At 54.4% G+C, this 12,899-nt stretch overlaps 1 protein-coding gene across 1 annotated transcript; it reads left to right on the forward strand.

Moving 5' to 3' along the window:
* Nucleotides 1-500: 500 nt before the first annotated feature.
* Nucleotides 501-11,698, forward strand: COCSUDRAFT_20231 (patatin-domain-containing protein; the record flags this gene model as incomplete). The annotated part of the gene is made up of 21 exons (XM_005643399.1): nt 501-581; nt 776-953; nt 1,143-1,267; nt 1,408-1,486; nt 4,715-4,890; nt 5,190-5,369; nt 5,632-5,759; nt 5,895-5,997; nt 6,150-6,254; nt 6,402-6,505; nt 6,800-6,837; nt 7,423-7,463; nt 7,527-7,675; nt 7,913-8,018; nt 8,161-8,217; nt 8,689-8,796; nt 9,074-9,223; nt 9,706-9,920; nt 10,260-10,458; nt 10,974-11,120; nt 11,384-11,698. Coding segments are annotated over 21 exons (2,784 nt in total), but the record flags the coding sequence as incomplete, so codon positions are not given.
* Nucleotides 11,699-12,899: the final 1,201 nt, after the last annotated feature.

A 12,899-nucleotide genomic window follows, 5' to 3' on the forward strand; every position in this document is an offset into this window, starting at 1 on the left:
TATGCATCTTCCTGCAGGGGTTGTGCCGCTGCTTTTGCTCAGTGGATCGAAGACCAGGGCGGCTTCCCTCTGTTCACAATCGAAGGTTTGTTTCCACCCTTGACATTTTCATAGCGCATAATTGCCTGAAGTCGCTTAGTTGTTGCCACTGACACGGTTGATGGTGTGATAACAAGGCAATGAGCCTGAGGTGACTGAGGCCACCTGGAAACTTCCAATCTCAAGCTCACAGCAGAAGAGCCTGGTTGCGGGCCAAACAAGCAGCACGGAGAGCACTGCAGCTGCCGTCCCTGCTGAGGAGGAGAGCGCAGCAGATAGCAGCAGGTCTGCAATCCTTCTCCAATGCATAATTCTGGATTCTGACAAGTAGGGAGGCTCACTGACAAATGAGAGATGTCTGTGATGAGGTTGCCGGCACATCCTCATGAGCGCTTTCTGTATACTTGTGTAATCTCCTTGTCTCGCTGGATCTTTGATGTGGTTGCAGCTCGTCGGATCTGCCCAATTTCTTCGCATCCACAAAGTTCTTCGCGTGCCTGGACCTCTTGGAGTCCCAGGAGCTGTTCGAGGCCACTCAAATGGTGACCACCTCTCTCAACACACCATGAAGCAGCTTCTGCATGAGTCCTGCTTCAAGCTGCTTCAAGCTGCAGCTGCAAGAGGGTGCCCATGCATGCCTGTGATTGGCCATCTTTGGTATCGTTGACTTCTGAAGGATATTTGGCCATTCTTGGTGTCGATGTCGTTAGAAGGATGCACGGGACCATGTTTGCAGGTTAAGATGCAGCCAAAGGAGGTGCTGTTCCGCGTGGGGGATGACAGTCAGTCAGGCATCTTCATAGTGGTGGAGGGCCGCTTGGGGGTCTACCTTGAAGAGAATGACAGCGACTCCCTCACCCTCACCAACACCCTCATCACTGGGGAGAGCGTGGGAGACCTGGATGTCCTTGACGGTGTGTTTTGAAAACTCTCAGACTCTTAAGCACCTTCTTCCACAAAGTCAGTCATTACAGATATCACCCAGTGTTTGGATGTTCTCAAGTGTGATGCATGCATGCTTCACCCAGGTGGCATGCACATTTGATTGACGTGATTGTGGGACTTGTGATGCAAAAGTTTTTTGGTACCTGTGACTGTGACAGGAGCCAGGCGCAGTGTGACCTGCATAGCTATGGAGGAGGGAGCTACACTGGTCAATGTATCACGAGACCTCTTCATGAGTTTTATTGCAGCCAAGCCTCGCACCCTGCAGATCTACCTCCATAAGGTGGGCTACACGCTCCTCATCTGAGGTTGAACCCAGAGCCTTTTTGCTTGGGGTAAGGAAGGGCTTTCAGTGGCCGCTCAAGGGCGGTGTCAGCTCCTGGGATCAGGTGCTAAGAGACATTTGTATTTGTTTTATTACAGGCTATGGCGAGGCTCTGGCGCGTGGCACATTTTGTGCTGAGCGACTTCCTGGCACTGTCTCTGGACCAAATGCCTGCCGGTAAGACTGCATACCCAGAGGGGATCCCTCCAGCAGCACCCAGCGCTTCCACGGCAGCCTTAGACCTGGGCAGACATGGCTCCCAACAGCCTGTAAGCCCTGCTGCCTCTTGCAATAAATTTAGTGCTTTTGCAGACTTCAGGAAAGAGGTCTCTCAAGCCTGTTACAGTAGGCATGTGTACATGCCGACATCCGCTCTGCATCTTTTTGAATGCTCCTGTGGAAGTGCAAGCATGCCACTGTGTGGACGTCGTCTGTCACATGCACTGTTGCATGGATTTGCAATTCCCAAGAACTTGAGCATGGGTTCTTGCTACAGGCTGAGGGCAGCGGCAATGGCAAGCCGCCCCTGACGCTGCCAAGAAAGGGCTCCAGACCAGGCAACGGCGCACAGAAGGTGCCGAGTCTGCCGAGGCCGCAGACTGCCAAGGAACGCGGCGGGGTGAAGTTTGCACCGCAGCTGGAGATTGTGAGCGAGGCGCCTGCCCGCGAGACATCTGCCGTCCTCAGCCAGGAGGCCATCCCGTCTGCCTCGTCCTTACAACAGAACGCCAAAGACTCTTGTCCCGAGCTGAGGCCTGCTATTCTGTGCGCACTTCTTCAAGCTTCTCTTGGTATCTCTGGGCATGACTTGAGCATGATCTTCAGTTCATGATCGGGTCACTTGCAGAATCTACAATACTCTTGATTTTTGAGAGAGAGAAAGCGAGAAAGAGAGAGATTATATACATGACTGAATGTGTCGGCTATCACGCAGGCTACGGCCGGCGTCTGAGGAGCTCTCAGCATCAGCCTCCGAAGAGGCCAGCCCGGGGTCATTTGGCGTGCAGATGCAGACCCCCTTCAGGTATGCTGCCTTGTGGACGAGTCTCTGTCGGCTGTTACTCCCATGCATCCTGCTAAGTAGACAACAAGGAATTTGACCTTGGTACCACTGCCCTGTATGTGCTTGTAGTGTGATAAGTTGCCCCATCGAGATGTCAAGGAGTTGCATTTGCGTTCAGTAGATGGATGCCTGTGGATCCCATCACGCGGAATCTGCGTGCATTATAATATACTTTGCCTTGATGTCTGCTTACCTCTTTCTCTAACATTTCCCGTGACCATGTCCTCTCTTCTGACATACCTCTTACTCTAGTGAATGGACTGTGACCAGTAGCTGAGGAAAGCGGTTGTGGCCTGCCCTCAGGGATATTCAGGAGGAGGTGGATCTGGATGGGGCGCTGGCGCAGATGGGGGCGTCCTTCTTGGATGTGAAATCACCCACGCAGGCAGACGAGGAGCTGTACGCTGCTGCCAGCCACCGACAGACCTTTGCTTCCGGCGCACTGCTGCACCAGTCCCAACAGGTGCTTCCTTCCCATCCTGCCACCTATCATATATCTCGCACCAAGTCTTGATGAATTGTATTCAGGCATGTCATTTTGTTTTGCTCCCATGCATGTATGATATTCACAGCTTGTCACAGTCCTCTGCAGATGACTGTCCAGGGCATCCAGTAAACAAGTGAACCCACGTATAGATGGGAGGAGTGGCTTGCTAAAGCTGGTGGCGATTTACCATGGCTTGTTTGTATACGCTCCTGGCCATCGGAAGCACATGTGTGTCAGAGGTTGATAATCAGCCACATTAATGAGCAGAGCTGCAAAAAGGACCAGCTGCCAAGAGCAGACATCATGAGCCTTTGATCTCACCTTCAACGCAGTGATCGATGTGTGCAGATGGCGCGGAGTCCGAGCAGCACATTGATAGGCAAGCGGCGGGTGGCGGGGCATGAGAAGTCGGACGTACTGCAGCAGCTGCGCAGCTCCGCCTCGCGCGCTGGCAGCCTGGCCGGGCCTGACAAGTCGGCCTTCCGGCGCAGCCTCTCCCTCAAACGCAACCTCAGCCACCACCTGGACCAGGTACCAAACTTCACACCTTTGTTTGATTGTACATTTTTATATGGCAAGGGCAGTGTGACCGGCTGAGCAGTGTGCCAAATGCTATGCCCTGCAGTAGGCCGGGTGCCATGCAGGGCAACTGGTGCTTGTGGGCCCTCAAAAGCATATTCTATGTGTGGCATGGCAGGGGCTGTTTGTCAAACTGTGCCACAAACTGTGCCAAATATGCTCGTGCCCTGCATTAGATTTGATACCACGCCTTGACAATTTGTGCATGGGCCGCAATTTGGCAATGTTCAAAATTCATGCAGAATGCGGGGTGATTTGGACGCGTTGGTTGTTTCAGGGGACTGCTGCGGTACCAGTGTCTATGAGGCTTCCTGAGGCGGCATCCATGCAGTCCATACAGAGTGCAGAGGACACCAGCGATACCTTCTCTCCCACTGGCATCCGCAGCAAGGCAGACCTTCTGCAGGATCAGGTGTGCCTCTTTTCTTGTCTAGAAAGCATGGCAAGGTGCTTCCCTGGGGCAGGACACAGAGGGAGACGTGCAGAGCTGCTGGCATACTGCTACGAGCGTTGTGATCTTTGCAATCTTCAACAATGGAGTCATATGCTGTCTTGCTCGCTTGTTTGCTGCATCGAGGGCTGCATATAAGGATTGGGTTGCCTGCAGGACTCTTTGTATGGAAGCAACCCCAATCTCAAGTCCGTGGACCCAGGTCCGATGGTGAGCGATGCAGAGATTGCGAGCTCCATCAAGAACACCATGAACATGCTGAAGACCATGTCCCTCCCGCTGTCCCTGCTCAAGGGATCCGCCTCTGCAGATGCTCTCGCGGACGCTTTCAAGGTGAGACCTATCCTGCCTGTGTCTTTATGCTAAACAGCATTGCGTTTGGGCCCTGCTCTTAATTCGCACCAGAAGGCTTGAAATTGTGCATGGTTTTGAGTGTAAATTTTATACATCTTTCCATGCTGTTGCACTGACTGTTCAATGTTTGATGACCACAGCAGGAGGATGTGGGTGCCTTTGGGTTTGGCCGGGCTGCATCTCTCAGGCGGCCGTTCAGCTCCGGTGCACAGGTGCGCTCATGCACCTCTAAGGCCAATCTCTCAACACGCCACCGTTGTCCTTCACAGCAGATCGCAAACTTGACAACACAATGCTGAGGCTTAGCATGCCTATTCCATCACAGGAAATGCATTATTTTTGCCAGTGCAGCTTTTAGCCGACTTGTCCTGCTTCTGCTCTGCTTTGCTCTCTTGTTGCACTAAGTGATTGATTGATTGCATGTGCAGGCGAGCCTTGCTGCCGGCTGGGATGTGATCAGTCCAGATGAAGGCGGCCTGACAGACGAGTTCTGGGACCTTCTCCTGTCCAACCAAGCTGCAGCGGCGCCAGGCCTCAAGAGTCAGGTCTCCGGTGCAAGCCCGCTTGGACAGCCTGTGCTGCTGCGCAGAGGCGAGCTCCTGCACGGGGTGGACCAGCCAGTGCGCCAATTCTATGTCCTTCTGGAGGTGAGACTCTGCCCCAGACATGCAGAATGCGTCTTTGTGTTAATAAAGCAGCTTTGCCATCATCATTCAAGTCGTGAAGCAAAAGCTGCGCGGCGTTCTTGTGCTATGCTGGAGGGTAAGACGTGGCCATCGCGGCCCTCAGCACCCATCATGCAGCATAGTCATATGGACTGCATGATCAGTGCAGGAGGCGAATTTATGATTACCCAATCCTATTGTTAACATTCACAGCCACAGGTGTTGCTGGTTTTACCCGTTTCCTTTTCTTTCTTCCACCCTTACTTATGGTGTTGGCGCAGGGCAACATGCTGGCGGAGCGGGCAGGCAAAGGGAAGAAGCAGGAGAGCGGGCTGGTGGGCCCGGGCAGCGTCGTGGGCGCGGCAGCGTTCCTGTCAAGCACGCGCAGCCGCACCGCCGTGCGCGCTGCCGGCACCTGCTGCCTGGCCGCCTTCGGGCCGCAAGAGCTGGAAGCTCTCCTGGTGAGATGGTCTCTGCATGCAAAGAAGAACAATTACCTGGTGTCATGTTATGTAGACGTTACAAGTGGCACAGCAATAATATGGGATTTTTTTACTTCATGGTGCCAGTCTCTGGATGCAGAAGCGACAAATTGGGCTTCATCTGGTTACAGAAACGTAATCAGAGGAATGGAAAACAAGAGCTGATCAGAAGAATCAGCACAGCTGGCCCAGAACATTGCGTTGGCGCTAATTCCGAGTGCGCTGCCATGGTATTTTGCAGGAGGAGGACTCAGATGCCTTTCTGGAGCTTCTCCTGCTGGCGGCGCGGTCGCTCGGCCCTGTCATCCGGCGCTTCATCTCGCTGGGCCTCAACAGAGTGTGGCTCAAAGCTGGAGACCCTGCCTACAGGTGTGTGTGGTTCCATGTTTCATCCTCTACTGGCATGACATGTACTGGCCCAAGACGTTGCTAGGTGGTTGTCATTCAGGAGTCACCATGTTTAATATGGGAATATTGCATTGAGCACTGGAAGTAACGCTGCAGGCAAGGGGAGGCTGCGGAGTCACTGTACATTATCATCAGCGGCCGCCTGAGACTCCTGCGAGAGGACCCCGCTGCACGGCTGCCCCTGACTGTGGAGGAAGAGGTATGGAGCAATCTTGATATTATATTATCTGCATGATAATCGGCTTGATAGGAGCTCACTTGCTGTCTATGAAGCATGCAAGGCAGATGGCAATGAAGGGAATGAAGGGCTTGGCAGCAAGTTGGGTGAGATAACCATGGCTGGCTGTGCAGGTGGGCAGAGGAGAGGCGGTGGGAGCCGTGTGGGCCCTGACAGGCGGCTACCATGACACCACAGCGCTGTGTGTCCGCGACTCTGAATTTGTGCGCATGTCGAAGGTGATGATGCCTTTCGTCAACCATCTTTTCATGACACCATCACTGTGCTGTGCTAAGGCCATGCACAAAGTTTCAATTTTATTCTTGCAGTAAGCTTGCAAATATCGGCAGATAGTATCACCCCTGACGTGTAAAATACTCTCACAGGGCGCGTTCGAGCTCCTCGCGCAGCAGAATCCCCGGGCCACATCCCGCATGCTGGAGGGCATGGCTCGCAGAATTGCAGCCGCATCATCGGCGCGCGGCCGCAGGTAACAAACTACTTCTGCCATATCTCCGATTGGTCCTCTAAGACGTTTTCCTCGCTCTTGCCAAGATCCTAGCTCCTGCATCCATTTCGGCAGACATAACCTTGTGATTAGCGCATATTGCTGTTGATGCTTTAGGCAAGTTTGATTGCTGTTATTGCCTGCATGACGGAATGGTGTCTGAGGGTGGCTGTCTCATTGCAGGTCTGCATTTACTGCCTCTACCCGGCAGACGGCCAACACAGCCGCAGTGAGGCAGGCGACCCAGGGCCACACCGGCAGCGAGGAGGATGCCAGGCGAGGAGAGATTGTTACCATCGCCCTCGTGCCAGCAGGTGAATGATCAAGCCTTGATTGCATGGTTGCCCTCTCAGCTTGAGAAGAGGGATAGTGGGCCTTTCACTCTGCCGATCTGGCTGGTTCCTCTTGAAGTGAAATTCTTGAACGCGAACGAGTGCATGCTCAAAAGAACATGCAGAGATTTTGCATTTGCAGCAAACATTTTACATCCAGCAGAGCATGATATGTGGTGCATCCATGCGCTGACAAGGGTGCGTGTGATGCAGGGTCCTATGCATCTTGGGTGGCGGGTGATAACCTTGCGCCAGCCACGGATGGGGCGGCAGGGACCAGCGGGGACGCATCCAGAAAGCCGCCCAATCTGAGGAAGAGCGTCTCTGGCTTTGCTGCAAACGGCGGCGCTGCCACAATGGCTGTGCGCAAAGTAGCAGCTGCCCTCAAGGTGCAGTCACCTGACACTTTGACACCTTCGCAGCAGCTTCAACTCCTCAAGAACACCCCTTGTGTCTCCTCTTTGCAGCATAAATATTGACCCACAAAGCAATTGTGCCCTGTATATATTGCATGCGGATTCTAGACAGTAAAGACATCCAGATATTCCAGTGAGTGAAGACATCCAGATATTCATGCTACAGCTTCCAGTTTCTCATACGTCAGTCAGGTAAACCAAAAGTCTGCAGAGTGACGCAAGCAGCATGTTCAAGAATGACATGTGGCTTCGCAGAACTCCTTGGAAGAGCTGTTTGGCCCGACGCTGCACCTGAACGCCAGCACTCTGGAGCTCAGCTTCCCCACCGCCTTCCAGCGCCTCCACATCTCCTTCTATCGCTCCAAGCTCACGTCCTGGATGGCTGCTCAGGAGGAGGACTACAGGTATAGATACCTGCACCCCCCTTTGTTCAATTGTGATCCACTGGACCCTATGCGGCCATTAGACCTGCTACACATGAGGGCATTTTATGGGAAATTCAGGGATGCAAAGAGGGGCCTGGCTTAGGCGTAGGGTACAAGCTTTATCAGCCTGTGGCACCCCACGCTTTGTTGTTGAGCAAGTGGTGTTGTGTACCTCGTTTTGGGATGGAGTGCGTGAGATGGTTGTGGTGTGGCCAGGTTCATTCTGCTGGAGGCCGATGCAGCGCTGACGCCCTGGTCTCGCATCTGCATCTCCCACGCTGACTGTGTCCTGCTGGTGGGCGCTGAGGAGGCCAGCCCACAGGTGCTGCTGCGCTTCTGATCTTCCTCTGGATCTTTTGACAGATCCTTGGGCTGTCCCTGCTCAAGCAATTGATAAAGGGCTCTCCCATGCAATGTATGTGATGGTGCCGTGATGCATGGTATAAGGGTAGCCTTCCTTGCAGGTGAATCTGCTTGAAGAGCAGCTCGTCTGGGCGCCCATGGGCCCTCCCTCTGAGGCAGTACCCGCTGCGAGTGCCCCCAGGTGTGCTGAGCCCCCCCTTGTTCTCTTTCTTGCTAGATGCACTCAATCACACATTCAGGATGTCCTAACCATACATTCAGGGTGTCACACACCAACCATTCCTTCTCTCCACCTGAGGAATTGTTGTTTTGTATTTGCAGTACCTCTCAGACGTCCCTGCTGGGCCCCTTTGACCCGACCACCATAGCATCCTGGAGCAACGTTGAGGGCAACCCCCAGCGCGGCCCGCAGCTCACTGGCAAAGCCGCCAACTGGGCCGCCCAGATGCGGTGCGCTGCCACATCATCTTGATGTTTCTTGCCGATGTCATGTTCATATCATTGGCATGATGCAGTGGACTGAGAGATCAAGAGTAGCCAAATTTGCAAGCCTCATCACCATCGTGCCATGTGCTGGCATGTGCTTGCATGTGACACCTATGGGGATCTGCACAAACAGGAGAGTGGAGCTGGTTTTGCTGCATCGGCCGGGAGTGGAGCCGACAAGCACGGCAGCCTGGATCACGCCGAGGCCCCTGCTAGCCCGCCACCACCACGTCCGCCTCTCAAACTCCAAGGTACAACATCTTTGCTTAGATAAACTCTGGAGAGTTTTATAGTTAGACCACGGTCAGCAGTCTGCACTGAAGCAATTGAAGGGAACCACCAACAGCATAGGCAGTTTGGTTGAGCTCGAAGGACGTTCACAGAGCAGGTTGGGCAAAGATGGCAGGTTCATATCTTCGCTGCGCTCATCTGAGGAAGTGGAGCTCAATCTGCGATTTCAGCAATCCTCTCGCCGGGTTGGTCAGCTGGCACATCACACGGCACATAATAGTCATTGCCTGCTGCCAGGACATGGCGCGCGTGGCGCGGTGGATGGCGGGCAAGGCGGTGGGTTTGGTGCTGAGCGGCGGCGGCTCGCGCGGGCTGGCGCATCTGGGCGTCCTGCATGCGCTCGACGACGCCGGCGTGCCCGTCGATGTCATCGGCGGCACCTCCCAGGTAGCGTTCCCTGCAAAGCTGTCTGAGGGCCCCCTTCGCATGCCAGTGAACCCCGTTGGCTCTGCAGAAATCAATTCCATGGCTTTGCTCTTGCTGTATGATGCTTACCTCTTGTTCAGACTCACCTCTGTCAGCCTTGACGAGATTTTGGTTGGTGGGATAACTTTCTAATGCACCGCACGTGCTGCACAATCAACAACCATACAGTATCAGAATAGCATAAGTAAGTATTAGCGCTGCGATTCTGCAATGAGGTACACGACGGCTAGATTTCCATACGGTGTACGGAGAGCTTAGCTGCCGCATGCCTGATTGCCGAATTTCAGTGCTGCTCACATGCTTGCCAAATGAGATTCATCGTTGCAGATTCACCTTCTTTGGGACATGGGCGGCTGATGCAGCTCTCTACATGCATGTGTCACACTCTGACGTTGCTCATGATGTGTGCTTAATACTTATGCTGGTGTGTGTCATGTGTGCAGGGGGCGTTCATGGCTGCGCTGTACGCTCAGGGGCTGTCGTGGGAGCGCATGCACCGAGTGGTACGCGATTACGCGGGCGCCATGGGTAGCGTGCGCCACCTGCTCTCAGACCTTACGCTGCCGCTCATCTCCGTCTTCTCCGGGGCCGGCTTTGACCGCGTCGTGCGCGAATCCTTCGGCCACGGCGCGGAGCGCATCGAGGACCTCTGGCTCAAGTGCGCCTAACAACAGCCATTCTTGAGAGACTTTGTTGCTAACGCTCGCAGGAATGATGAGGAAGTGGAGCAGTGAGCTTCCTCTGAGGGTTCGGAACGTAATGACGCCTGAGTCACGTTGACTGCACGTCGATGCCTTGCAAGTACTGTCTTGACCTGCATCTGGAAGTGCCGGAACATGTCTTCTAGGAGACATGCTGACATTGGCTGGTTTTGATCCATTTTACGCTTGAATGTGGCGTCATTGGCTACAAATGCCATGCTCTTCAGAAGACCCAAATGAAATTACACATATCGTGCCTCAATAGTGATATTTGCTGTGTGCGCTGTGCGTCGCAGCTTCTTCTGCATGACTACCAATTTGACGCGTGGCGAGCCGAGCGTGCATGTGGAGGGCCTGCTGTGGAAGCTGGTGCGCGCCAGCATGACCATCGTGGGCCTGGTGCCCCCCGTGACCGAGGGCGGCGAGCTGCTTATCGACGGGGGGTACCTCAACAACATGCCCGTCGACGTCATGCGCGGCCTCGGCGTCGACACAGTATGTTACATCCGCCTTATGCAAATCGCATCATGCACATCATCCATTTGATGTGCTTCTTCTTGTGCATGTCAGCTCAGGGGACAACCATCACATCACATCATATCCATCACATACCCTTTAGCTATGTCTGTACTTCTGACTCGATTAACTCAAACCACCTGATGCGATGCCGCCTCATCAGCATCGTCGTCAGACCTGCTTGCTTCCTGAGTCTGTTCTGAGAGTCGCTTGTCTGGGAACTACGCATAATGTGGGATCGTTTCACTACCAGCCCTCCGCTTCCACAGCAGTCCCTACTTCAAAGACCCCGCCATTCTGCCGTACCCTCAATGCAGAAGCACCAGGAGGAGGTCCGCCTTGGGTGGCTGGCAGAATGGCTTGGTCTTTGATGTGCGATGGTTGCGCTGTGTAAAGGGGCAACCTTTTAATAACTGTGGGAGTTTTATTCATGCTCTCTATGCAGGCGTTGAATGTGCCGTGCGCGCATGACTTTATGGCTATCTGGTTCACAGGTGATAGTGGTGGATGTTGAGGACCGGGACGACTCTGTTTGGCACAACCTGACGCCCATCGACGGTGGCCTCAGCGGCTGGCGCCTGCTCTGGGACCGTTGGTGCCCCATCCCCGCCCTCAGGTGCGCCTCTCTCTCAGACACTTCTGTATAGCTATTCCCCTTACGCACCAACATGTTATCACGCCTTCATAGCTCCAATTGTCTGCAGCAGGTGTAAATTATACTCATGAGGTCAAAGGACACCTCCAATCGAGGGCATTCTGAGCAAGCATCGACCTGCGCAGTGCTCAGCTAGCCAGCTTGCAGGGTCACCCGCCCTCATTCATGTATGATGCAAAGGTCAGGGCATCTCTGTTACTAGAGCTAGTTGTTGAAGGTTTGTGGGTGCATGCCAGGTACAACATAAAGATGCCGCGGTACAACCAGATCGTAAACGCGCTGACGTGGATGAGCCACAGCCAGAACCTGCGGCGAGTCGCGAGGGAACACCCCATAGACCTGTACCTGCAGCCGCCAGTCACACGCTACCGCCTGCTCGACTACCACCTCATGGACCGCATTGTGCGCGACTCCAACCGGTGCGCGACCGCTGCTTGTTTTCAGTCGACTGTGTGCAGCATGCAGCATCCACCATGCAGGGATGCATGCATCTTTGAGGCTGATGTCTACTACCTCGGGTGTTGCTTCAGCCCTTGCATGGTGGCTGTAATGGTATTCAGATGAATTGGACACTGCACCGTTATGTTGGCAAGTCAGGCTCTGCTGCGACAGGCTCCTGGTGTCCTCCTAGGACTGGGTGAGTAGCAGGTGACATCTACATTTTAGTTAGTGGCGGCCACTGGCAGTGATTCATCAGCTGTGCCTACACAATGCTCCTTGGCATAACATGAGGAGTGATTACTGCCTGGGCAGGTATGCGTGGGCGGCGATATCGGAGTGGCAGTGCAGCCAGGGGGTGACGCAGCGTGGCCGGCTGACGGCGCAGTTTATGAATGCGGCCAAGGACAGCATGCGCCGGGCGCGCTCCGTTGCCTGCATGACCCAGCTGCAGGCCAAGCAGAAGCAGGACTTTGACGCTGACGACGCCGACAACGGAGAACGCGCGCCCGCCGAGAGGTGATCCGTCCAAGGATGTTTCAAATAACTTTGCACTGTGTACATTCGGTCGCCCGCAGCAGCATGTGGCTTCTGCTGGAAGCTTGTCCCGTGCTTGGCCCACTAGGATGAGGCTGCTTCTGGCAGTAGTGCGTGCTGTTGCAGGCGCGTTGTGCGCAGTCTGACATGACACTGCTGGTCACTTTTCGCTGCATAGCTGGTGTTGGCCCAGCCACAGCAATGTCTGCATTTGGGTATTTTTCTTTGGTCAAGAAACTTACATTTGTCTGACTGCATCATTGTGACGTTCACAGGGAGGACGGTGCTGCGCCGGCACTGAGTGGGTCAGAGACAGCCGTGCTGAGCCAGGCGCCGTCGCTGCTGTACAACATCCCAGAGTCCATGTCTAGCGCTGCGTCCTCCTCCACTGAAGCCGCCCTCTCCGACATGTCCGTGGACCCCGCTGGCCGCTTCTCCTTTGACAGCATCAGATCTGTGCCGGGTGCGCCTGCCAATAACCTGGATCTCTTTGTTATGAGAAGAGCTCCAATTCATTGTGAAATATTTGGGTACGTGCCTGGAGCACATGTGCCTTTCCTGCTGCTGAGGAGGTGATGACATGAGCGTGGTCGATGCATGGAAGATTTTAATTGTGGGGCGTGTGTAACAAGCAGGCGCTGGAAGGCTCAAAGGGCCGGTGGCATCGCCGTCGGAAGTGGATGTAGCAGAGGTGGCGGAGGAGGAAAGCAGTGCGCAGTTGGGGAACACCGATGCTGGTGGTGACTTGTCAAAGGAGCCGCCACAGCCTGTTGTGGTGCGCCTTTAGACT

This window comes from Coccomyxa subellipsoidea (genome assembly GCF_000258705.1).
Source record: "Coccomyxa subellipsoidea C-169, whole genome shotgun sequence".
Taxonomy (NCBI): Eukaryota; Viridiplantae; Chlorophyta; class Trebouxiophyceae; family Coccomyxaceae; genus Coccomyxa; species Coccomyxa subellipsoidea.